This window comes from Propithecus coquereli, unplaced genomic scaffold (genome assembly GCF_000956105.1).
Source record: "Propithecus coquereli isolate 6110/MARCELLA unplaced genomic scaffold, Pcoq_1.0 Scaffold3, whole genome shotgun sequence".
NCBI classification, from domain to species: Eukaryota; Metazoa; Chordata; class Mammalia; order Primates; family Indriidae; genus Propithecus; species Propithecus coquereli.
In genome coordinates this window covers 11,180,527-11,205,146 of record NW_012148618.1, presented here as the reverse complement: position 1 = coordinate 11,205,146, position 24,620 = coordinate 11,180,527, and the positions used below count along the sequence as shown (strand labels likewise).

At 40.1% G+C, this 24,620-nt stretch overlaps 1 protein-coding gene across 3 annotated transcripts in view; it reads right to left on the bottom strand.

Annotated features, from left to right (window-relative positions):
- Nucleotides 1–24,620, bottom strand: part of EIF2AK4 (eukaryotic translation initiation factor 2 alpha kinase 4) — a 91,766-nt gene that overhangs the window by 45,181 nt on the left and 21,965 nt on the right. The window contains exons 1-11 of one of the 3 annotated variants that reach the window (XM_012649491.1): nucleotides 23,878–23,940; nucleotides 23,590–23,738; nucleotides 16,573–16,688; nucleotides 12,945–13,102; nucleotides 11,469–12,004; nucleotides 9,478–9,584; nucleotides 8,685–8,842; nucleotides 5,354–5,784; nucleotides 4,534–4,603; nucleotides 2,350–2,433; nucleotides 439–561 (exon numbers count right to left, since the gene is read on the bottom strand). In XM_012649491.1, the coding sequence (XP_012504945.1) occupies nucleotides 439–561; nucleotides 2,350–2,433; nucleotides 4,534–4,603; nucleotides 5,354–5,784; nucleotides 8,685–8,842; nucleotides 9,478–9,584; nucleotides 11,469–12,004; nucleotides 12,945–13,102; nucleotides 16,573–16,597 (1,692 nt within the window). In that variant the 5' untranslated portion in view covers nucleotides 16,598–16,688; nucleotides 23,590–23,738; nucleotides 23,878–23,940. The other 2 variants (XM_012649492.1, XM_012649490.1) reach the window with 2 other exon arrangements.

The window sequence follows — 24,620 nt, the reverse complement described above, 5'->3', positions numbered from 1 at the left end:
AGGCAGGAGGATCGCTTGAGCTCAGGAGTTCAAGACCAGCCTGAGTAAGAGCAAGGCCCCATCTCTACTAAAAAAACAAAAAGAAAAAGAAAAATTAGCCAGGCATCAGGTTGTGTGCCTGTAGTCTCAACTACTCAGGAGGCTGAGGCAAGAGGATTGCTTAAGCCTAGGAGTTTGAGGTTGCAGTGAGCTATGATCATGCCACTGCACTCTAGCTGGGGGAATGAGACTCTGCCCCAAAAAAAGAAAAAAAAAAAGATACTTTGCACTATTTTCTTGTTTTTTGACAGTTTGTTCTATTTCATACAAAAATAGATTATCTCAATATACCCATAGTTTTCTATTTCAGTTTTTCTTCATTCTCATACTTGATTTTTCTATTCAGTCATAAATTCATATGAAGGTAAGATTTCAGATACAAAATGTTGTGAAATTTACTTTCTCATGGATATAAGCTAATCCATCCAGAATCTCTCGAAAAAGCCTCCAGAGTCTGATGGTGTCTCGGTACAGGCCCTGGTCAATGGTGTCACGTAAAGTGCTCTTTTCACAGTACTCCATCTGCAGACAGGACAAACGAGGCAGAATTTGATTAGACAAAAGTTTAAGTTTAAGAGCATAATTGCAATTAATTTAATCCTCCATTTTAAAACTCATGGATTTTAAACAGTTATGGGAAAGACTCGATTTTCTACATTAAAGAAAGAAACCAAGAGTATTAAAAAATTACCTTGGGGGTAAATATGCATTTGTTAATGATAATGTTAATAATGCTAATAACCAACCATATTAAAAATACATTGGGGGTAAATATGCATAAACTAGCATCCCAACATAACCATTTTTTATTTTTTATATTATTGCTCATTTAATAAAATAAGACTTATTTGTTTAAAATCCTTGTCACAAATAATATGAAAAAACTGAGAATGTAGAAAATGTTATTTATTATTTTATAAGATTGCTTCCAAACTCAAATTTACAAAAAGGGCTAATTAATCTAATGATGTCATTAGCCTTTCTTATTTGTACATTAAAGACAAATGACCTTCAAGTCTAAAGCAAAACATTGTAAATATTAAAACATTCGAGAAGAGGCTCTGTCTCACACCTCTGTGGGTGTATTAACGTATCAGAAAACAATGCAGCATCATTTAAATCTTAAATCAACACACAGCATTTGATTTATGAAAGTAGCCTGTATGTTTCAACCAGTGCCAGAGTTGAGATTTCTCATGAAGAACAATTGCATTGTTTTTAAAGAGAGGAAGATCAGGCCTCATTCTCTCGCCCCAGAATAACTGCATGCAAATTCTGACTCATCCTCCAGGTCTGAGTCAGGGCCTCACATGGCCTTCTCTGATGCCCACACCACCATCCTACTGCACCTCCAGTGCACCTGCTTGTGTATTTCTGTTTCATTAGAATTGTTTAAAGGGTAATGGTACGTAACAGATACTCAATAAATAGTGGTTTGGTGGACGAATGTTTTATTATTTGTGTAAGCAGTACCTCAAAGATATTTATGTCAGGGAATATCTAAAACCAGCTCCAACCCCAGGAGAACAGCCACCTAATTAGTCCCTTTTGAAACACTTTAATTGTCTGAGGGTTCCTTTTTCCCCATAGTACTGTATCTCTCATTTAAAGATTTGCCTAGTTGCAGTTAGGACTGAAAACACTAACTGCAACCCAGAGGACTGTTCACTTGGGGCAGAGGAAAGACCTCTTCTCTGGCTATGGCCGTCCCTCCGCTGGCTGGGCCTACCACTGCCCAGGATGCTGCAGCTCAGGCAGGTGAGCAGGCCAAAGCCTGGGCTTTTCGGTAATGCCTCACTGGAGGCTCTTGTCTTCCAGATGTTCCCAAGGCTCTCGCACGCCTATACATGTGTGCATCATACCTTACTTGTCCAGATTCAGCTTGTTAGACAAAGTGGAGTTTCTGTGTACGCACAGTCTAGCATTTATGGAACTCAGATATGGTTCTAAGCACTTTACACATGCCACCTCATTTATTCTTTACAAGTCTATGAGATGGCTATTATTATTTAATTTATAGATGGGGAAACTGAGGCACGGGATGCTGAATACCTTGCCTGAGCTCACATAGCCACAACAGGTGGATCCAGGATGTTAACTTCCATAGCCTGAGCCCAGAGCTGCTCTATGGTGCCTCCTGATATGCTACAGGAAAGCTTGAGTTCAAGGCTGAGGGAAAAGAGGCCAATTCATCGTTGGTAGTGCCAGTAAGCCTTCTTCTGTCCATCGTCTCATTCCAGCATCCTGAAACATGCCCACCAGCCACTACTGGGTGTTGCTGCGTCACCAAGCTGCACACTAGGACCTCACCTGGATATACAGGTAGTGCACAGCCTCGGTCGTCACGGATGGCTCACTTTCATGGCAGCCATTCTTTTCATCACAGTCTTCATCCTAACCCAAGAGGAACACACAAGAACTCAGAACGGGAGCTGAAATTACATGAGATCATCGCCATCATTAACTATTTGTGCCCATCCCCCACATCCATGGCCATCTTATTGCCTTAGGGGGAGGTCAGTTAGCAGAACACAACTACTATCTATTAGAGGCTCACAGCATTTTTAAGGCAAGTTTGTTATTACCAGAATCCTCTGTATAGTTTACAAGTCTGTCGCCACATGAAATAGTGACGGGGAAGATAGAAAACAGGTAGGTATTAAAACGTGTAATCTATAGAAAGACTCCTTGCCAAGTCAATTCTTTCTCCCCATTGGTATCCTTCCATGGATAAGAAGGGCAGGATGTATACAGGCTAACATTTTAAGGCTTCAGTTTTACTGGAATGCCTTCCTTCAGTGGTAGGCTTACTTTGGAAACAGAAGACTACAAATCCATCTTTAGCTAAAACGATTTCAGTGTGACCATATTATCAAAGGGCACACTGTCCTTAGGGCTACATCCTTGAAGAACAAGCACTCAGCTGCCACTTGCAGTGAATGATCCTCTAGACTACTTTTGTACATGCTTAATCTGTTTGTCCCCTATAGCTAATTTCCTTTCTAATACACGATACCTTTTTTTTTTTAAAAATTCTTTTCTCTTCTGATAGATGTATTAGAATACTTTTATCTTTAAGTACAGAAAAAGCATCTGTTGGTATTTGCCCATTTCTGAGTTAGGTTTTCTTGAGGAAAAGTTTTTCAACATTTTTCCTTTATCAAAGAAAAAAAAAACCTCTGCTCTGGAAACATTTATGTAGTCTGGGGATTATCTGTAGAAGATTAATCTCTTAGAGGCTCCTACCCATCAATTAGAATGCCCATGGGATGCTGCCCTTAACTGAGCAAAACCAGGGTTGTAAATCTGGTGCCCCCATAATAATTACATGCATAACTCATGCTAAAACTATAACTTTTGCTTTAGCAGTAGTTGAGATTATTTATGCTATTAATATTATTCAAGGTTAAATTTATAATTAATACATTTACACTGAGAGGCATTTAAGATGATTTTAACTGATAAGGAAAGTACTTATAAAAACACACTGTCTCAGGATTAGGAAGGGAACATGAAAAAATAAAAATAAAAAACCACATTGGCTAATGCATTCAAGCCTCCTTCAAATCTACTGAACTGCTTATTTAAGAGTTTGCATTTAGATTTTTCTTTATCTACTATGAATGCACCCTTATAACTACTGATAATTACATTTTCATTCCTGATAATAAAATCGTTGTATCTAGCCCCCTGTTGCTGAATGCTTCCTTGCAGCAACAACTAACAGCCTTAGCAGTTAAAAAGCTCCACCCTGAGCTCCATGCCCCAGCACAGAGGGGCACTGCTGGCCTGGACAGAGGAAGATGCAGAATCAAGTGTGTGTCGAGGTCTGGAGCAGTGCTTTCCAAACTTTTTTATCCACATGAAGAAATACATTTTACATCACACCCATCCACATAATCATAAGGGAAAAATTCCAATAACAAAGTTTACCTTCACTATAAGTATGATGCAATTTTGGTATTCTCTACTCCTCTACAGCATTAAAAATAAAATAAAGCTGGTTGTGACCCTCTACATCAATTTCATAACCTATTACAGTATCATGATACACAGTGTTAAAGCACTGTTCTAGAGGATGGTCCATGAAATAAGGAATCGAGATTAATTGATGTGGGACAGACGAAGGTAACTCCATGATTAGGGTGTCGAGTTAATTTGCATTCAATTCTCTTCCCCAATAATTTAGTTTCCCAAAATCCTCTAGGAAATTGTTTTCATCAAACACAAAAAAATGCAGTGTCTCAATTTACTTCTCTCTTCTAAAAGTAGGTATGCTTTATTATGTAAATAAAGACCTATGTATAAACACAAGTAGCATATATTTGAAATGAATGATGTTTTTAAAATTGATAGTTTCTACATCATTAAGGGTTTAATATTTTACATCAGGTTTGTGATATCAGATGTCTGTTTCCTTTTGTCAGGTGTTAGCTTCCTTATACCCCCACCTTATGATGAATAATATGGTGTAATTCCTATATATGTATTTACCTGATTCTGGCTTTTACTGTTCTCATCTTCATTGTCAAAGATGATATCACTTTCAGAATCTGAAGCAGGTCTTAAAAAGAGAAATAGAGAAATACTAAAGAAACCAAAATTCCTGTAGTAATTCTAAAAATTGACATTTGTTAATTACTAGAAAGAACAAGAGGCTAGAGACATTGTATCATGACCCCACAGGCATCAATCTAGATATATCATGCTGATTTGTACTCAATATTACACAAACACAGAACTCTTGATTTAAATGAAAACTAGCCAGATTAAATTTCTTGAAAAAATTTAACAGCTAAGAGTTACGATAAATTGTATCCAACTGGATATAGTAAAATCATGAAAGTAAATGACCAGGGTGGATTCTGACACGAATACACTTTAGGATCATAATTATTGGTTTGGTACCTTTTTTTGAACTGCAGCTGGCACTACATCAAGACTCCAGATTAGTTCTTAAATGTTCCAGAGTTGGAAGCCCTTATCTAAAGAATGCCCTATGAGAAATTTTATTAAATGTATTAAGATGAAGTTTTGGAAGCAATTTTTATTTTTCCTTTCTCCAGGGCTTAGATTTTGAAGGTCTTTCGAAGACAGTAATTTTTATTTTTCCTTTCTTCAGGGCTTGGATTTTAAAGATTTGAAGACAGAGGGGGAAAAAAATCCTTTGGATTACATTTGGTTACTCTCTGAAAGTGTGTGTGTGTGTGTGTCTGGATTTCTAAATGAACCCCCTTTCCCCTGGCATGGGCTTGAAGGGGAGTAAAGCTTGGGGGTGCATTCGAGGCAGCCCGGCCCGCGCCCACACCCTTACAGGAAGGACTGCGAGAAGACACCCTCCAGCTCGTCCTCGTCGTCCTCCTCGTCGCTGCTGGAGCCCGGGCCGGCGGCGGGGAAGCGGGCGCTGGCCGAGCGCTCGCCCGAGGTGCTCCACTCCACCGAGCTACTGAGGATGGGCGGCGGCGCGGCGGCCTCCACGCTGTCCGGGCTGTCAGTGTCGCCCGCCGGCTGCCCGCGGGCGGCTGGCCCGTCCCTGGCCAAGGGCCCTGAGGTCGGGGGCGGCGTCCCCGGGCCCGCCGGGCGCTCATGGCGCTCGATCCAGGCGTTGTAGTAGCGCACGATGTTCTCATGGTGCAGGCGCGACAGCAGCGTGACCTCGCCCTTGATCCTGCGAAAGTGCCTGCTGGCCGGGTTGATGGGGATGCGCTTCACCGCGTAGCAGCAGCCGTCCAGCTTGTTCTGCACCTGCCGCGCGGCAAGGGGAAGGGGCCTGTGAGTCAGTCACTCGGAACCTTGCACAAAGGTCACCCGCTCCCCTCCCAGGGAGAACCTGGAGTTCTAAATGAGACCCAGCGGCTACAGTGAAGAACCACGTCTTAAACTTGTAAACTGAAGAAAGCCTTGCCTGCCTCAGAATTTAGAAAACAGCGCACCCTGATCTAGACACATTTAGTTTGCTAGGAGACCCTGGGGAAAACATAATCTTCATTTTAGATCATTAATTTTACTGACAATTACTTTCCTGCTTTTCCAATATCATATCTAGTATTTAAATTTCCAAGTAAACCTTGGTTTTAAAATAAAAATTATTTTCTAAAGTCAGTGTAAGGTTTCAGATGATGATTTTAGTTTCTCTGATCTTTTTTTAACATTTAAAGTCATTAAAGACAAACTCCAAAAATTTTAACAGACCTGAATGTAAATGCTAATTCCTTGATTTATAAAGCTGTGAGAACTTGGGCAAATTACTTAATTTCCTGAGGCTCAATTTTCTTATCTATAAAATGGTATTTACACCATTTCCACCACGTCTAACAGTGACTGTAAGGGTTAAATGAGAGAAGGTGGGGACAGCACTTGTGTCAAGGCCCCAGAGGAAGGTGCTTAGCCTAGTGAGGAACAGCAATGGCCACTAACACAACTGCTGCCCACTGATTTTGTTACGTGACTAAGATTTCTGATTGATGATGTCTTTTGAAAATAGAGCAATACAATGAAGAACACAATAAAATAATAAAAATACAAGAAAAAGTTTCAAATGCAAGTCCCCATGTCTTACACAGAGGCATCCTTATGCCGGGCAGTTTCACTGTGTAATTGGGCAGAAGTAACTTTTATAAAATTCTGGTCACTGCAACATTCCAGTCCCAACTGTGCAGGTCAACTGAGGTGATGATATACTCTAGAAAAGCAATACTTGGCCATGGGTGGCAGGAGAAATTAGTTGTTTACAAAACAAAACAGAGCATCATTCTCTTGTTTAGCTCACAGGTTTCAATTAGACTATTAAAATTACTAGGAATAAGAAAGGAGTACTATAAAATTGAGTTTCAGATTATCTTTTTGTGTCAGAATAGTGATAAGAACACATGCTTTGGAGTACAACAGATGTGGGTCTGAATGCTGGTTTCATCTCTTTGTAGATATGTGTAACTTCGGGCACAGGACATAACTTCTCTGAGCCTCAGTTCCTTCATCTGGAAAATGGGGATCATATCTATCTCGTAAGAACGTCCTGAGATTGAAAGACAAAGTTTGTAAGTCACTTGGCACACCACCTGAAATATGGAATGTGCTCCAAAAAAATGATAAACTGTGTTCTTTTGCTGCCACATTTACAGGGAAGTGGACGTGGGGGAGGTCTCAGCATTGTCTATCAGTATTATGTTTCAGTACACATCACGCACAGTATGACTCACTGACCAGGATGTGGGGTCTAGCACGTGCTACATTGGAAACTCCCAGGAATTTGAAAAGGTGCGTAAGCAGTAATGGGTCGAACTGCTGACAGATCACTGGGCAGACTGAATGAGAGCTTAAATTACTTAGATATTTTTGTTACATGAACTTACTAATCATTTTTAAGTACTTACAAGGAAATGAAGTTTGTTAATGTTTTATATTCAAGAATCTAAAGTACAATGAAGTTAAAAGACTTGACCAAAATGACATTATGAGTTAAAAGGATAGTATACGCTTCAGTCTTCTCCTCCTCTTAAAGATAAATGCGATCTTTCTGATCAGGATACCTGTCTTGCTTAAGATTGTCTTTCTTTTACCACAGAACAGCTAATTCAATTCTTTTTTCAGTGTAAAAGTCCTTCCACAGTAATAGTAATTATGCTTCCTAATAATACTCTCAGAATCCTAAACAGACATATGCCCTAATTGATGGTGGGTCACTTTCATGTGTGAAAGATGACATGTGCCTTACAACCTTAATCTGGGTCTCCTAAATTCAAAAAGAATAGATTATATATAAAAATAGCTGAAAGCTCTTTCTACGAGGGGCAGATAATAATAAAAGTCACCCAAAAAGACTATAATGAAGAAAGGAAGACCTAACAACAGCACACCTTAATAACACATCACTACTTTTCCATCTCAGTAAGAGCTGAAAAATAAAGGCCATCAAGACCATCTGGGGCTATTTCCCAGTTTGAATTCCATCTCTGTTCTAACCTTGGAGCCCTTTTCTCTACAACAACTCTAACAGCAAATGGGAGAAAACTACAACAATTTTCTTTCTGAAGCAAAGTACACAAAGCTGTTCTTTTACACAGAGGTCCTGACTCCACTTGAAGTGCTGTTATAATCATGTGTTTTTCATGTTAATGCTCTTTGAATCAAGCAAAGAAAGAGGAATGATACATTCTCTTTGCTTTGTTCTGTTTTTTGAGATAGGGTCTCACTCTATCACCAGGGCTAGAGTGCAGTGGCATCATCATAGCTCACTGCGACCTCAAACTCCTGGGCTCAAGCAATCCTCTTGCCTCAGCCTCCCAAGTAGCTGGGACTATAGGCGTGTGCCCACACCCAGCTAATTTTTCTGTTTTTTGTAGAGGCGAGGTCTCACTCTTGCCCAGACTGGTCTCAAACTCCTGACCTCAAGCGATCCTCCCACCTCAGCCTCCCAAAGTGCTAGATTATAGGTGTGAGCTGCCACGCCTGGCCTGGTGCATTCTTAAATGTGTCCAATGTAACTTTAAATAAAGGCTTTAACTCCACGAAGGTGAAGATGATCTTAGTTTCTAATAGTCATATTCACTTCCCTTCCCACCCCCAAAATAGAAGTCCATAAGTCTTTGTTGAAATGAAACAGAGAAGGAACTCTAAAAGGGACTGGGGAAAACTTCATATCACACCTTGATGACAGCTCCAAAAGCTCCTTTGCCAAGAAGCTGTATTTCTTCAAACTCAATGAAATATCGAGAAAACTGTCTCTGTGTCTCACTGAAGAACGCAGCACTGGGTAGCCGGTTGCTGGGAATAACAGTCTCAACATAATCTTGTCCTCCAGAATCTGAGATGAAACAAAGGGTGAGAGGCAAATGAAGCATAAGAAATACAGCAAGAGCTACAACAGTCAGACACAAGCACTGGAAGAAGGAGCCCCAACTGGTAGTTTGAAAAAGTACCTCTAACTGGAGTAAAGCTTTAACACTTTCCCTTACCTCGCCCTCCTTAAAGTAGGCACAAATATATATAAATATGTTTATATATTTATATAAGTATAAATATATAATTAGACCAAGTCTACAGGTGAGGGTAACAGAGAGTAAGTGACTGATTACATAGAGCTAAAACCTAAACCTAGGTCTCCTGATCCATCCCAATCTCTCCTGAGGTTCCTTAATCTGAAATGTGGCAAGAAAAATCTAGTTACACGGCAATAGGGTGACCTGACAAGAAGGGTGACTGAAGACTAAAAGAGGCTACAACAATGGATGCTCCGTCAAGTAGAAACGGGAAAAATCAGGGTGGCAAAACAGTCCCATGCACACAGCACACATCAAAAGAATGGATTTTTGTGTAGCTCAGCATAAAGTAAGTAAATAAATAATCCACGCAGTCCCTTCTGGTTTTAAGTTCATATATACTTTCAAAATAACTGAATGTCAAACAGGGCATCCAAAAAAAGAATGGTAACAGACCCACCTTCAGGACTTTGTTCCACTAAAGGCATTTTTGGCTGAGGATTTATAAATCTGTGTTTCAACAGCTGCTGAGGACTCCATCTTTCCTTGTCATCCAAGCAAACACACCTCATGAGAGGGAAGGAAGAATCTTAGCAACACACAAAATCAATGCTAAACTGGTTAATCCAAGGCATTTAATTCCGGGTTTATTTTTTAAAGATACACATCAGAGAATTCATGTTAATCATGAACCAAATACACTCATAAGTGAATTTAAATTAGTAAACGTTCCTGCAGGATTCACATGCTGAGTGCCAGCCTGGGGAATGTAAAAAAAAAGTGCAGTCTCTAGAGACAGGAATAATAAATTTTTAAAAATCTAAGATAGCACAGCAAGGCTATACATTTTCACCCCCATTAACAGGTTAATGCCTTGTCATGCCTAACTAAGCCTTTCTGGGGACCAGTCATAAAGCAAGCTTTCCAAAGACAAAAGCCAGGCACAGTGGCACACACCTGCTACTTGGGAGGCTACAGTGGGAGGATTGCTTGAGCTCAGGAGTTCGACCCTGCAGTGAGCTATGATCATGCTATTGCACTCCTGTACTCCAGGCTGGGTGACAGAGTGAGACTCTGTCTCCAAAAAATAAAAATTAAAAAGTACAAAGCAAATCACATAGCTGACGCAAGGTTGTGGCTCACTATGATAAACTTTAGATGAAGCCTGTTCATCACAGTATGAAGTAAGTTCAAAACATTTAAGGAATACTTTTTAAAGTCCCACATTTTACCACATACTTTCTTTTAATTCTCATCCCTTGAACGCTGAACCTATGACCTTACTATTTAACGTTGTAATAAACAATTTTTGTTTTGTTTTTTAATGAGTAAAAACAAGCCATATCTTTAACCTAGGGGTTCTCAAAGTGGGGTTCCTGGCCAGCAGCATCAGTATCACCTTGTAATTTGTTAGAAATACAGATTCTACTCAACCCCTGGCAGTAATCTGTGCTTTAACAAGCCCTCTAGGTGATTTCAATGCAAGCTAAAGTCTAATTTAAAGTCTAAGCCTAGGCCGGGCGCGGTGGCTCATGCCTGTAATCCTAGCTCTCTGGGAGGCCGAGGTGGGTGGATCGCTCAAGGTCAGGAGTTCGAGACCAGCCTGAGCAAGAGTGAGACACCCCCCCCCCCGTCTCTACTAAAAATAGAAAGAAATTATCTGGATAACTAAAAATATACATTTAGAAAAGATTAGTCGGGCATGGTGGCACATGCCTGTAGTCCCAGCTACTCAGGAGGCTGAGGTAGGAGGATAGCTTAAGCCCAGGAGTTTGAGGTTGCTGTGAGCTAGGCTAACACCACGGCACTCTAGCCTGGGCAACAGAGTGAGACTGTGTCTCAAAAAAAAAAGAAGACAGAACGTCAGAAAAGGAAGAAACCAGTCCAGGTCACCTTGTGTAGGAAGGCTGGACCAGGAGATTATCTGGAAAAATCCAGGCTTCAGGGATCTTATCTCCCATTTAATATACCCTGAGAGAAGTTAGCTCTGGCTTGGATTGGGAACAGAGGCAGCACTAAACTAGAAAACACTGATGTGAAGGAGCCAAAGACATTAAGCCTGGGGAAGGCCTCTCGGGAAGGATTCTCCCAAACATGATAAAATGTGGCTCTGTAATTAAACATGTACCTGTAATTTTCAGGTATTGAAAATCCCCTGGCTGGTGTATGGAGTCGTTTGCATCTACAACTTGGCTGAATGGGACTGCCAAGGAAGACGAATGGTTAAGAAGCACGAGGTGCAGAATCACACCCCTAAAGCTGTTTTCTAAATGGGAGGCCTTGTCTTTGACTCCATCACCAGCAGCAATGGTCAACACAGAGGTCCTCCATTTGGAATACCCAGGGCATTTCTTCTGTTCCTCACTTCTCAGCTTCCACATCACTTAGATGTCTGCACAATCAAAAGTACAGGAGTAAAGTGCAATTAGAGAGAACCTCAATGATACTCACTTCTTTAGGAAATCTTGAAAGTCAGCTGGTAAGTCACTAGGGATAACCACAGGATACTCTCCACATTCATGTCCTTGGCTGAGGGACAGGAGCAGAAGGCCAAGACGCCAAATGTCCCCTTTTTTCCCTGTTTTATACGGCAGGGCATTGTCACTAAAACGAACTCGGGTTTGCTCGAACACATCCTCCTTGCAAATGTCTGCGAGGCGCTTAGAAATGCTGTAGTCTGTAATCCTGATGACGCCCTCTGCATCCACCAAGACATTCGACGCACTCAGGACCTTGTGCACCACGGAATTGTTATGCAGATAATCGAGACCTGACAGGAGCTGAGCAGCGTATCTTCGAAGCTGATGCACAGGGATGGGGCCCGAGTGGCTCAGGTGTGTGGCGAGAGAGACTCCACTAATGTGCTCCACTAACATGTCCACCATGATGGAGTCATCCTGCTCTTTGAGATTCATGGCAAAGTAGCGTACTATGTTTGGATGGTTCAATTTCACCAGTGAGTTGAATTCTGTTTCTGCCCCTTGAATCTGATATGGAAAAAAAAGGTAATATTGGATCAATCAGCATTAGTTGGCATTTTACCTCAAAAGTGAAGTATTTGATAGAATATATACTTTCAAATGAGAGGAGAACAAATATGCCCTGAACTGAATCCCCCCTTAAACCATATGGTCAACCTAATAGTACACAAAGATAGAAAAATTTAGTTAATTCTCAACTTTTTAAATCTCAAAACCTAGTGTGCAAATACTACAAAACTAGTTAAAAGTTCTAAAAATCAATTTCTTTTGAGATATGGCCACCAGAAAAAGCAGCGCTAAATTTAAATAATCTTTTCTCATTATAATAAACATCATTGTCAAAATTTTAAAAATACAAAGGAAAAAACCCACAAATTATCTGTATGGCCACCAGCCAAAGATAACTTATGATTTCGATGTATTTACTTCCAGTTTTTCTATGCATAACTACACACATCTCTAAACACCATGCTTTATCTACTATTTTTGCAACTTCATTATTACATAACACTGCAATTTATAATATTAAATATTCTCTTTATGCTTGGTAATATAGATTAACTTTAAAATCCTCCAGTCCCCCCCAAACTGTTTTGAAGCAATATTTGAAAAGAGTAGGGAAAATATAAATAATTGCAAAAACCATAATTACAAAATAATTTTTAGTCCCAGTTGGAGAGACAGCTGTTAATGCCATCACAAGGGCTGGGAAGGGAGGCTAGGAAGGTAAGCTGCAAGAGTTTTGTCCACATTGTAAAAGCTCTGAAAGAGGAAGTGAAGACATGATGAAAAGGTGCTGGCCCCCACTGCCCTCTCCGGTCAAACAGATCTCACACAGCTCTGGACCACCCTTTGCAAGCCAATCAAACGCAGAGCTGTTTTGTTCTGTCCTCTCCTAAAGCTCAAGATTAGGCCTTTTGCCCAGCTAGCCACCATGGATGCCTACCTGCTTTTTGCACTTATCAATCTTCTCTCTTTCTTGACTGGTAAGGAATGGACCCATTTTTTTCTGCCACTGAAGGACCCACTCATATAACAAGACAAAGCTGCCAGTGGTTGTTTCCAAAGCATTGTAAATTAATTTTCCAAGCTGCTCATCACCGCCTGCACATGAAACAGAAAATGCAATCAAATCTCACTGGTATGTTTTCTGTGGGAGGAAAAAAGGCAGGGGGAGTATACATTCATCCAACCATGGACAGATACCATGTGCTAACTATGGAAAATATGATTTTGTGTAATTCATGCTCTTTTGTAAGTAATTTTTAATATTTAACAATACATCCTGAGTCCTAAAATATTAATTTTTATAAGGGGACATGAATCAACAATGAGGTCTTAATATCAGATCAAATAAAGAGACTAAGGTTTTATTTTACTAGCCATTATTCACAATGTTATTTTCAAATCCAATTCACCTTTGTTGACTGTGTCTACCGGTTTGCCCTCACACAGCTAAATACCAACCAAAATGGTAGAGGGAATTTGAAAATAGAGAACATTCCATCAGGATTATTCCATCAATATAGATTAGTGTGCACAGTAAAAAGATTTTAGTAATTTGGAAATTTGAATACATCAATGACTTTCTAAATATAAAATTTGAATATGCTCAGTAAATATAAACAGGCCAATGTTTTAGAGATAAGGAACCAGAAATTATAGCTTAAATCTGAAGCCAGAAAGAGAGGCACATTTATTTAGCACTAGGCATATGGTTTCCACCTGTACCAGGGAGGGCTAAATTTTTCTAACACCAAAAATTTTCTCATAAAAATCTTTATTTTCATTAAAGACTGTAATAGAAACTTATCAAAATATTAGAAAAGGGCCGAGCACGGTGGCTTACTCCTGTAATCCTAGCTCTCTGGGAGGCTGAGTTGGGAGGATCACTTGAGCTCAGGAGTTCGAGACCAGCCTGAGCAAGAGCGAGACCCCGTCGCTACTAAAAATAGTAAAAATTAGCTAGGTGTGGTGGTGCATGCCTGTAGTCCCAGCTACTTGGGAGACTGAGGCAGGAGGATTGCTTGAGCCCAGGAGTTTGAGGTTGCTGTGAGATAGGCTGACACCATGACACTCTAGCCCAGGCAACAGAGTGAGACTGTCTCAAACAAAACAAAACAAAACAATTAGAAAAGGAGAAACTATCACTATTTTGTTTTGTTTTTCTTTTAGTTCCCTCTACCTTCCCCACCCCCCACCCCAATCTACCAAATCATTGCATATACGGCACACTTGGCACAATGACATTTTGGACCAGATAATCCAAATTCATTGTAGAGGGCTATCTTGTGCACTGTAGGATGTTCAGCAGGTTCTCTGGCTTCCACCCACTAGATACCAGTAGCACCATCACCCCAGTCTTAACCATCAAAATGTCTGCAGATATCACCAAATGTCCACTAGGTTACAAAATTGCCCCCAGTTGAGAACCACTGATACACAGTGTTCTGACTTTTTCTCTTAGTATATAAATAATGGTTTCCATGGTGCTATACTGTCTTTACAATGAAAAAATTTTTTAATGAGACACTGATAATTATTTTTTCCATTTGAAAAATGAAAAGTGTAGTAACCTGTATATATTCGATAAAGTAGTCTCAGCCAAAATACTTTGGAGAAACATGACTGAACTAGATCACCTAGGCTTTTTATCTGAGAAGCAGTTTTTACTTCACAGGAATGCTGATAATTTAGAGATTTTAATTAAAATAATCTATATGTCAAAAATAACTGTCTTAGCCTGTGGGGGAAAAAGCTTTGATGTTTGAAAATTTGTCAACCAAAGGAAGCAACTTGAGAAATATGGGATCTAAGCAGTCCATTGGAGACATATGACATCTAAATGTTTACGGTATGGAGTGCGATGTTATTTATATACAGCATAATTAAATTTGTGCATTACACAGTACACTGTCTTGCAATATTTATCTCCCCAATTGGGACTAATTAGGCATTTCATAATTGCTGAGTTTTTTTAAAAATTATAATTTTATTATTGCCAACTTCTTCTTGTCACTTTTTCATGATGGGGATAATAAAAAAGACAAAAGACCACATTGCAATGAGGCTGAAGGAAAATATGTTACCAAAAGAACCCTGGCTGAAACTCTTATTATGTGCTAACAATGATCACTTACACTGATGGTCTCTACAGTGCCTTATCCATATCCATAAGAAAGCTCTCTCTTCTCTCTAGTTCTAACAACTTCAAACTGAAAAACAAATTAGTTCTCATGATAAAAATACTTCACTGAAAATGAAAAAATAGTCGATATTTGATAAAAACATTTCATAAAAAATTAGGGCATATTTTAAAAAATCAAACCCATTATGAGAAAACAAAATACATAATTTCCTTGGTGGCTTTATAAAATATTCTCTAATTTCAAATGTGCCTCCAAATGAGGGTTATTAACTCAGGTGAATCTGTCTAATGAGTACCAGTGAGAATAAGAGACTGGGTTAAGGTATTATAATAAGCACTTGGATTTATTTGCCTTCCTGATTTCCACAGGTTATTACAAGCAGTGAGTTTTATCTTATTAATTCATGAATCTGAAATGTCTCTCAATCAAGGACAGTCTCAGGTGCAAAGCCAACCATCTCTACCAAGGTCTTGAACCTGCCCCAGGGTGGCTTTGTTTGAATATGCAGCTCTGTGTATGTACAGAATCTTGTACTATCCAGGCTGCTTTCAATCGGCCACGATTAAGTATCTAGTTCACAGACTACTGAGAGGTTTGGTTTCTTCCCCTCCACCTGCTGCCTGTTCCCTGGCAACTCTCCTGCTTACTGGTATCTCCTTAGAGAAAAGATGCTAAAAGAAAGCAAACTCAATTCAGATAATTTGGCAACCTGCTAGTTCTGGTAAAAACATTCATTCATGGGATTGAAAAATTAAAGTTAATAGTCAAATTCACTATGTACAAGTGATCCCTATACTAATCGGTGGCTTCAACTGTATGGCTGAGAAAAGACTATATATGTTTAGGGCAAAAGAAGTAGACACTGAAAACTTGATTTTAATATGAGCAATTCAAATCCTGATTGCTGAACCAGCTTCATTCCAAATAGTCATCAGTAGAGAAAACTGCTAAATAAGACATACAGTAAATAACATGGTTTTCCCAGTCACATATAACATGCCAAGCAGGAAAATGACAAGGAGATGGATGTCAACTCAAAATGAGATTTGGTCAATAAAGATCACGGGCATTAGAATTCTTTCTGTTACACATATTTTATTAGCATTAGGGGTACATGATGTAAAATTCTACTCATTGATAATATTTTAACCTTTTGTCTCAAAAAGCTTAGATAATTTTGATGACAAACTTAAAATTATCTTTATGCTAACGATATGTCCAAGAGCACAGGTTTTTATTCCCAGCTTATATTAGGGGAAACCTGAATGACTTCTCATTCCAGTCACTGGGAATGGGAGCTGGAATGAGCAACCACTGGCTTGATGGACTGTGCTGGTCTAAATGACAGTGTCTACTCTACCACATTCCTTCATGATTAACTTTTGTCATTACAGTAATTTAAATGAATTTTGTCAGTTTACTCACCAATACATTTCCCTTTGTGCACCATGAACTGATCAGGACTCCCCGTATTGAAATATAGGACGTCACAGGAGCCAGGAGAATCTTCACCACTACATACAGAATGCTGACGTTCTCGCCTTAGAAATAAATTTCGACAATGATTTTTTTCTTTAAGATTAACGTAGCAAATTCTGGCCCCTCCATTTTCTCCTGTTTATTAGTCCATTCACAACCAAACATCTGTCTCCGCTGGGAATCAAGCTGAAGGTACTAATGGGAAAGCTATGCAAACTCTCCTACTTCCCACTGTCATCTTCTCCACACCCCTTACTCTAGGTCTGTGTTGCTCAATATGGTAGCTATGAGCCACTTGTAGTTATTCGAATTCAAATTAAATTAAAAATTCAGTTCAAGTGCAGTGGCCACATGTAAGCACTCAACAACTACATGTGGCTAGTAGACAGCACAGATATATAATGGAACATTTCCATCATCATAAAAAGTTCTAGACAGCAGATATATAATGGAACATTTCCATCATCATAAAAAGTTCTAGACAGCAGATATATAATGGAACATTTTCATCATCATAAAAAGTTCTACTGGCCAGCCGTGATTTAGATCACTGCCACATTGATTCTGTTCTCTCTTCATTCCCATGCATACACACACCTGGAGAAAGCTGCAAAACGGGGGATTTGGAGCCAGTACAAATTCCTAGTTTCCAACAGGGCCCCCAACCATTGGTAGATACTCCTGTCATTCTCCTCCATGACTTCCCCAAAACACTCAAGACCCAACCTCTCCACTCTTTTTTATACTTTTTTTTTTTCTGGGTGTGGAGCAATAGCTGTGAAATTAGATTATGATGCAAAAAAATTGATAAATGGGGAAGAGGGTTACAGGGAAGAGGCAAGGGACAGAGCTCTTGATGGTCAGGATTGAACACTTATAAGAAACACCTGAATGAAGTACATGATCAGATCTCTAGAAGATCTTGAGAGAGATTACTCTCTCACTCAGAGCATGAGCTTGGCTTTTACTTTCACTGAGAACATGAGGCAATGAGGAGTGAACTGCACAATTTGTATTGTTCCACCTATGAAGTTACTTGGCATTGGCACTATTCTTTCTCTTCAGGTGACTCTGGGGAAGAACAGCTGCCCTGTCCTCAGTACCCTTCCCTACAGTCTCCCCTGAGATCTTGGGCCATCTGTTAGTCCCTCTCTATACTGGCTCCTTCCCCTCAGCCTCTAATCTCTCCCACCCACAGACCCCTCCCTCAATCCCACACCACCCACCCCTGCTCCTCGTATTCACACTTCTGCTCTTGCTATCTTCACTTCCGCACGCCTGCTCTTTACTTCTCATACCACTGCAATGTCAATAACACGGCCACTTCCTTCCCTCCCACTCTCAACCTGATTTTTCCCCCTTGGTTCTTTGGTTTTGCTTAGTGGCACAGTTATCCATTCTGTTTCATCGGGCAGAGGCCTCTGAGTCTCCTTGGGCTCCTAGATATCCTGCATCTAACTAACTCCTGAGTTCCATGTCCTCTCCATTTCCCCTGCCCTGTTCAGGTCATCTTCGACGTTCTCTTGGAGACATGCAATACTCCATTATTACCTGGTCTCTCTGTTCCCAATCCTATATACATCTTTCCCTTCCCCAAATCCCTCCCACACTGGTGACAAGATATGTATTATGATATGGGTCTCTTATATTACACATGTCAACATATTCTAAACATCAGAGAATAACAAATATGTTGTGGTTCTATTTAAACTTCTACTTCTAAAGTTGTGTGTCCAACCTGGGGCATACTGAGATTTATGGAGAAAAGGATAAAAGCAAAGGTTCAAAATGACTTATTAACATAAATTATTCAGAAGAACCTCTATATCAGCTCTTGCCCTGCCAACAGATGACACTAATAGTCATTTTGGTCTGGGCCATTTTAATGTTCTTTAGTTTGCAGCATGTAAATGCTTGGTTTTAAGGTGTTTTAGAATGTGGATCACCCCACCATGACTGAGAAGTACGAACAGTGAGAGTGTTAAGAGTGCTACAAGACAAGGTATAACTAGGATTGAAGGAGAAGTAGGATCATTTTAAAAGTGAAAGTGACAAGAAAGTGACAAATGTATGTGCCACATGGGACAGACTGACGGCAGGAACAATTCTGAAGGATAGAAAGAAAATCACAGAGTTTGAAAAGAAGGAATAAAGAGGCAAATCCAACGTCATAATGCCCATTGTTTTCACCCAAAAGATGTGCACATATTGGGTGCTCATACTCTTCACTTGGAACTCATCGAGTACGGGGTTTAGAACAACCTGTTGGAATCTAACCCATTCATAAGTAAAACAGCTTCTGAACTTCAGTGGAAACACCTGTGAGAACAGTTGGTGTTTAGAAGCAGTGACTCCAGTCTGATCATCAGTGATCTAGCCTAGATCGTGGAGGTCCGTGGGGTGTGCAGTATTATTAGAAACATCACCCACGTTGTCAATTTTGTCAAGTAGCTGTGGTAGTACCCAATCTACAAAGGATAAAGGATATTTCAAACAAAATTGCCAAATAATATTAACTAGGTTTAATAAAGGGCAGAGAATGAAACATAATTCAATTTTAGAAGACTAAATTAGGCCTCTAGAACCTTGGTACCTTAAAAAAGAGAAAAAATGATTAAAAAAAAGCCAAGTGGCAAGAAGAGAGGTGGCAGTTTGTCAAGTGGGGATTTGAGAATTGGACTACCATTGAAAAGATTCTCCACCATGATCCATGGTGTAGATGGCTGGGATGGGATGGAGAAAGAGGATCTCACCTGAGACACACGTGCCTGGGATAGTCTCACCTTCCTGTCTGATTCATCAAGATGCCACCAAAAACTCTAGCTCTTGATTCCTCAGCTTGAAACTCGGGGCGGCTTTGTAGAAACAAAGTTAACAGGCATCCCTGATATTGTTTATTTTGAGGTGAACCAGTCTATGCCTCCAGGGAACCAACCAGGAAAACATCAAACAACAGAGGAACACAGGTTTGGAGAGATGTATCAAGGATCCCCTCCTCTCCCCTACATACATCCTTCATACTGTAGTGGTTCCCCAGCTTTCTGGGGAGAGGGGAGGGAATCCATGTCCTCTACGTATATCTTTAATTATCTCTTCTCTGTAAGGATGAACAGCCAGCAGTTACCATACTTGGCTTCAGGACAGGGAAAACAAACTAGGAGATAACCTGATCTTGTTTGAGGGTGGAAATACAGGATGTAGTCTAGATTCTGGGCTACACTTCAACAACCTGCAAAGAGAATAAGTCCGAATATGTGCAAATGATTTTCTACCATGAGCTATTTTATAGAGATTTTTTTTGCTTCTCCTAAAAAGTTCGAAGTGCCCATTCATCAGGTGCTACATCCCTGGGAGGAAGGCAGGGATCGGGGAGGACTAAGTCTGCACTTTACAAAAGACAACTTGACACTTAACGATATACACTAAAGTGGTTAATTTTATGTTATTTGATTTCTACCTCAATTTTTTAAAAAAGTAAATCCTTCAAGGTGGGGAGGGGAAACAACCTGAAGGACACAGAAAATACATTCCTCAACAAAGGTAAAGACTTGTCAGTGAAAAGCTGGGTCAAGAGGCCAGGCCCTTGAGTACCAGGCATGTAAGGTCTTTCCGCTAGAATATGAGTGGTTTTTCCCTCTTTCTCTTGTTTTAAGCAGTGGAAACCTTTTGTTTCCTCACTGATTCTTGATAGACCCCACAGATAAGAAAAGCAGAGTTGCCCTTGCTGAAGAGGTTGCAGACCCTACAAACACCAAAAACACAGTTTCTTCCTTTCTTTCTATCATCTTCCCTTCCTCCCTCCTTTCCTTCATATGATTTTTTTATCTTTTATTTTGAGACAGGGTCTTGCTCTGTCACCCAGGCTGCAGTGCAGTGGCACAATCATAGCTCACTACAGCCTCCAACTCCTGGGCTCAAGCAATTCTCCCGTCTCAGCCTCCCTGAGTAGCTGAGACTACAGGCACATCCACTGCACCCAGCCATCAGATGTTTACTGAGTGCCTACTGTGTGTCTGCCGGGCACTGTTCTAGGTATTCAGGAAAACACAGATGAGATCTTTGCTCTCATAGACTTTTCATTCGAAAGCAAACAAATGAATAAGAATTTCAGCTAGTGGTTAAGTGCTACGTAGAGAAATACAACAGAGACCTGGATAACAAGTGACAAAGCCGAGAGGTGGGGTAGGGAGGCTCAGGAAGGAGTCTCTGAGGGGTCACATTTGAGGGGAGAATTGAATGAGAAGCAGCAGCTGGCCATGCAAAGTGCCAGTGGGAGAGTGTCCCAGGTAGAGTGTTGAGCAGAGTCTCTGAGATGCAAAGGAGCTTGTTGTGCTGAAAGGACTAATGTGGCGAGGGTTAGGGGAAGGTGGCAAGGAATGAGACGCAAAAATCACTCCTCAGTGTTGTTTCCCTGCTGTCCATTTTCCACTTGTAGCCAGGAAGAATTTATACAGCATGAATCAGGTAGTATTACGTTTCTATTTAAACCTCCAAAGTTTCTCATTACCTGTGAACCCCTGACCTGGCCAAAAAGGCCCTCTGCGACCTGCCCCTCCCCTTCCTGCCCCAAGAACCACTCTCCCCACACCAATTCTAGCTGCACCATCCTGTTGGATGAGCTCAGCACACGACACACCCATGCCAGCCTCAAGTCACCTGTACCAGCTGTTCTTCGTGCTGACATGTCCTCCCTCTGCCCTTTGGGTAGCTGGCTCCTTCTCATCAAGCAGGCCTGGTATTCCCCAATCTAAAGCCACTCTAGATCCAACCCTTGTATTTTTTCCTCCAAATGCCCAGTCTAAAGTGGCCACCCAGTCTCTCTTCAACACAGCCTGTTTTGACCCTCTGCACAGCACTACCCTCTGCCTGATATTGCCTTGTTTATTTGTGGGCAGTTCCCTCCAACTGGAACACAAGCTCATGAAAGCAGAGGCCTTCTTGATCTTGTCTGCTGAATCCCAGGACTCAGAATAGTCCCCAGCACATACCAAGTGCTCAGTAAGTGTTTGTTCAATGAATGGGTGAATCATGGTTCTAGATTTTATTGCTTTTAGTCGCAGCCAGTTTGAATACTGCCTGCTAACAATATGGATTGCAAGGTTGTCTCCACTAACTCTACTAATGTATTTATTAACAGACAGAATAAAACGGAGCACTTTGCTTATTTCCTTTGACTTTCCAACCCATAAAGGCAAATGAACAGCAAGTAAGGAAAAGAATCAGAAGTATACCACGAGGTAGTTTGGGGGATTAAGGACTTATTTCTTATCCAAAGAAGCATGTAAACTACACTTCCAAATCAGTAGCCAACACAGTTAGTACCAACACAGAGTTCCATGCAGGCCCAGGTTGAGCATCCCAAATCCCCAAATCTGAAATCCAAAAATCTAAAATATTTTGAGTACTGACATGACACTCAAAGGAAATGCTCACTGGAATGTTTTGGATTTCAGATTTTTGGATTTGGGATGCTCAGCTGGTAAATGTAATGTAAATATTCCAAAATCTGAAAAAAATCTGAAACCTGAAATATTTCTGGTCCCAAGCATTTCCGATAAGGGATACTCAATTTGTATGTGCAACAAACTTGGCAAACAACGGATGAAACAGACAAAAATGATCCCTTTTCATCTTTCTTCTTGGATGTTCATGGAATGTTGTTCTATCCAAGATATATAAATGCCACTCTACAGGCATTACATAATTGTTTTACCCACATTGAAGGGAGAAAGAACTTACCATTCTCCTTTGAATAAACTTGCTATCTGTGATCAAAAAGCCAGTCTAACCTTGGACCCACTGTTTATAGTCAGCCACAAAAATGGAAATGTTTCAACTTAAGAAAATTTTTTTCCAAACATATGAAAAGACTTATTCATATCATTGAATTTAGCTGTTTCTATTACAATAAAAATTTATAAGCTATAGTAAAATTCTCTGACAACTTCAAATTCTGTTGTCTTTTGGAAGTTCAGTTGCAAAAATAATTTACATTGGTAAGGAGTTATACTCTCAAAAAGGAATTGTTGCCAGAAATAATATTTTAAAAATTTATTTCACCCTAATTGTAGATAAACATTAATATCAAAATGATTTCTGAGCTTGTCATTTTTAAAAAGTAGATAATAAGGGAAAGAACTAAAATGGTTCCTTTTAATAAATGAACTAGATAATATAACGCAGAAGTTTATATAAATCTTTAGTTTGGCACCTAAAATGTTTCTTTTCATTGCAGCAAAGTGTTACTTTTAAGGGCTCCTTGGAGTCTCATAAGAGACGGTTCAAACATATAATGAAGCTAAAGTACTTCCACTATTGAATAACCCAGCCACTCACAAATGGTTTCTGCACTAAAATTCCTATCTGGTCTACAGGGGGACAAACAGGGAAGTCACAATTCTTGAGTGGAAAAGAATGTGGAGGAAGAAGTAATATCTTTCAAGTGACTTCTGGTGACAGGGAACAAGCCAGGAGCCCACCGCCGTAGCAGGAGGGAGGGGAACCCTGGCAGCAAACTGGGCCTCCCATTCCCAAGTAACGGATGCTCTGCAGCTGTGCTCTTTTCGGAGCATTCCCCACACCTGTGGTGGGACCTAAGGCATTGCAGCCTGAAACGCATACAGCGTGAAATGTGACGGAACAATGATGATTCTGATGGAAGAAAAATTTCCAATCACTTACTGAATAGTTAATCATTAAAAGTCAAATCAGACTGCACTGAAAGCAAGTTTGTGATATGTCATAGGCTATTATGAAAGACAATGAACTACAAAACTGGTTTCATTAAAGACACTTGGGAAGTATTAAATGAAAATTTTGTTTTATACTGCTAACTAATATATTTATATAGGCTTTGAAAAAGTTATTAAGACTATTACCTGAAAATTCCATCAAATTTCACTATAAGTTGTTTTAATCCTTTTACTCTTTCATCCTCCCACATCAGAAACCCCAGGGACTTACCTGGACCTTCCCGAGGAGTTTGCCCGATGTTTGCCATTTCCTACAAAGTCAGGGGAGCTTCCAAGTAGAATGGCAGCCGTTCTGTGTCCTCCTGGATCTTTCTTAGGCGTATGATCTTGATTTGACAAACTAGCAATTTCCAAACGTTCCTAGAAAAAGAAAAGTAAAACCTACTTTAGATGTAAGTCATAAATGAAAGACAATCGTGGTACATAATTACCAATTCTGCATAGAATGCACATTTTGTTTAAGCTGAATGCTTACAAGTGAAATAATGTTGAACTCAACTTTAAAAAATTTGATGCCCGAATATGTACTAGATTAAGAACTGAAGTCCAGGTCACAATTTCAAGAGAATGTGAAGTTTATAAGAAAAAGTGCTTATAATCTTGGAATATGTGTGAAAAGTTAGGGAGAAGAGCAGAAGAGAGGATTCAAAGAGAGAGCAGAGAGTGGCTGATGGGAAGGCAGGTCACATGCAAGACAGCAGAGCTGGCAGAAACAGTGACGTCATCTTATATTTGTACACAGCTTTACACTTTCACATAGGGAAGTACATTCGTCTGTGGGAACAATTACGTGAGACACAAGGGAAAGCATTATCAGTCCCATCTTAGGGGTGAGGAAAATGAGTCACACAGAGTGTCACCTGTCAAGGTCCCAGAGCTAGGCAGTAAAAAAGCCAAAGCTCTCTTTAAGCCAGGTGCTGCTTCTTTGCACATCAGTGCCTCTTCCTGCCACACCATATAGCGTTTCCTAAGTTAAATGCTGTAATTCTATAAAAGATGAGTGAAATTTTCTCTGAATTTCTCCAAACATGTACAACTGGTTTTTTGATTGAGCTGGACTCAGGAAAAATAAAGGAAAAAGCACTTTAACTTTTTTCACCACTGCCTTTTAAACCTGCTCTGTTGAATCATCCTTTTCCATCACTGAATGAAATTTCAGGCAGATTCAAATGGTTCCCATTTACTCTTCGGTATGAACAAATAGTTTTATTTTCCAAGTATTAAGAATTCCAGGCCGGGCGC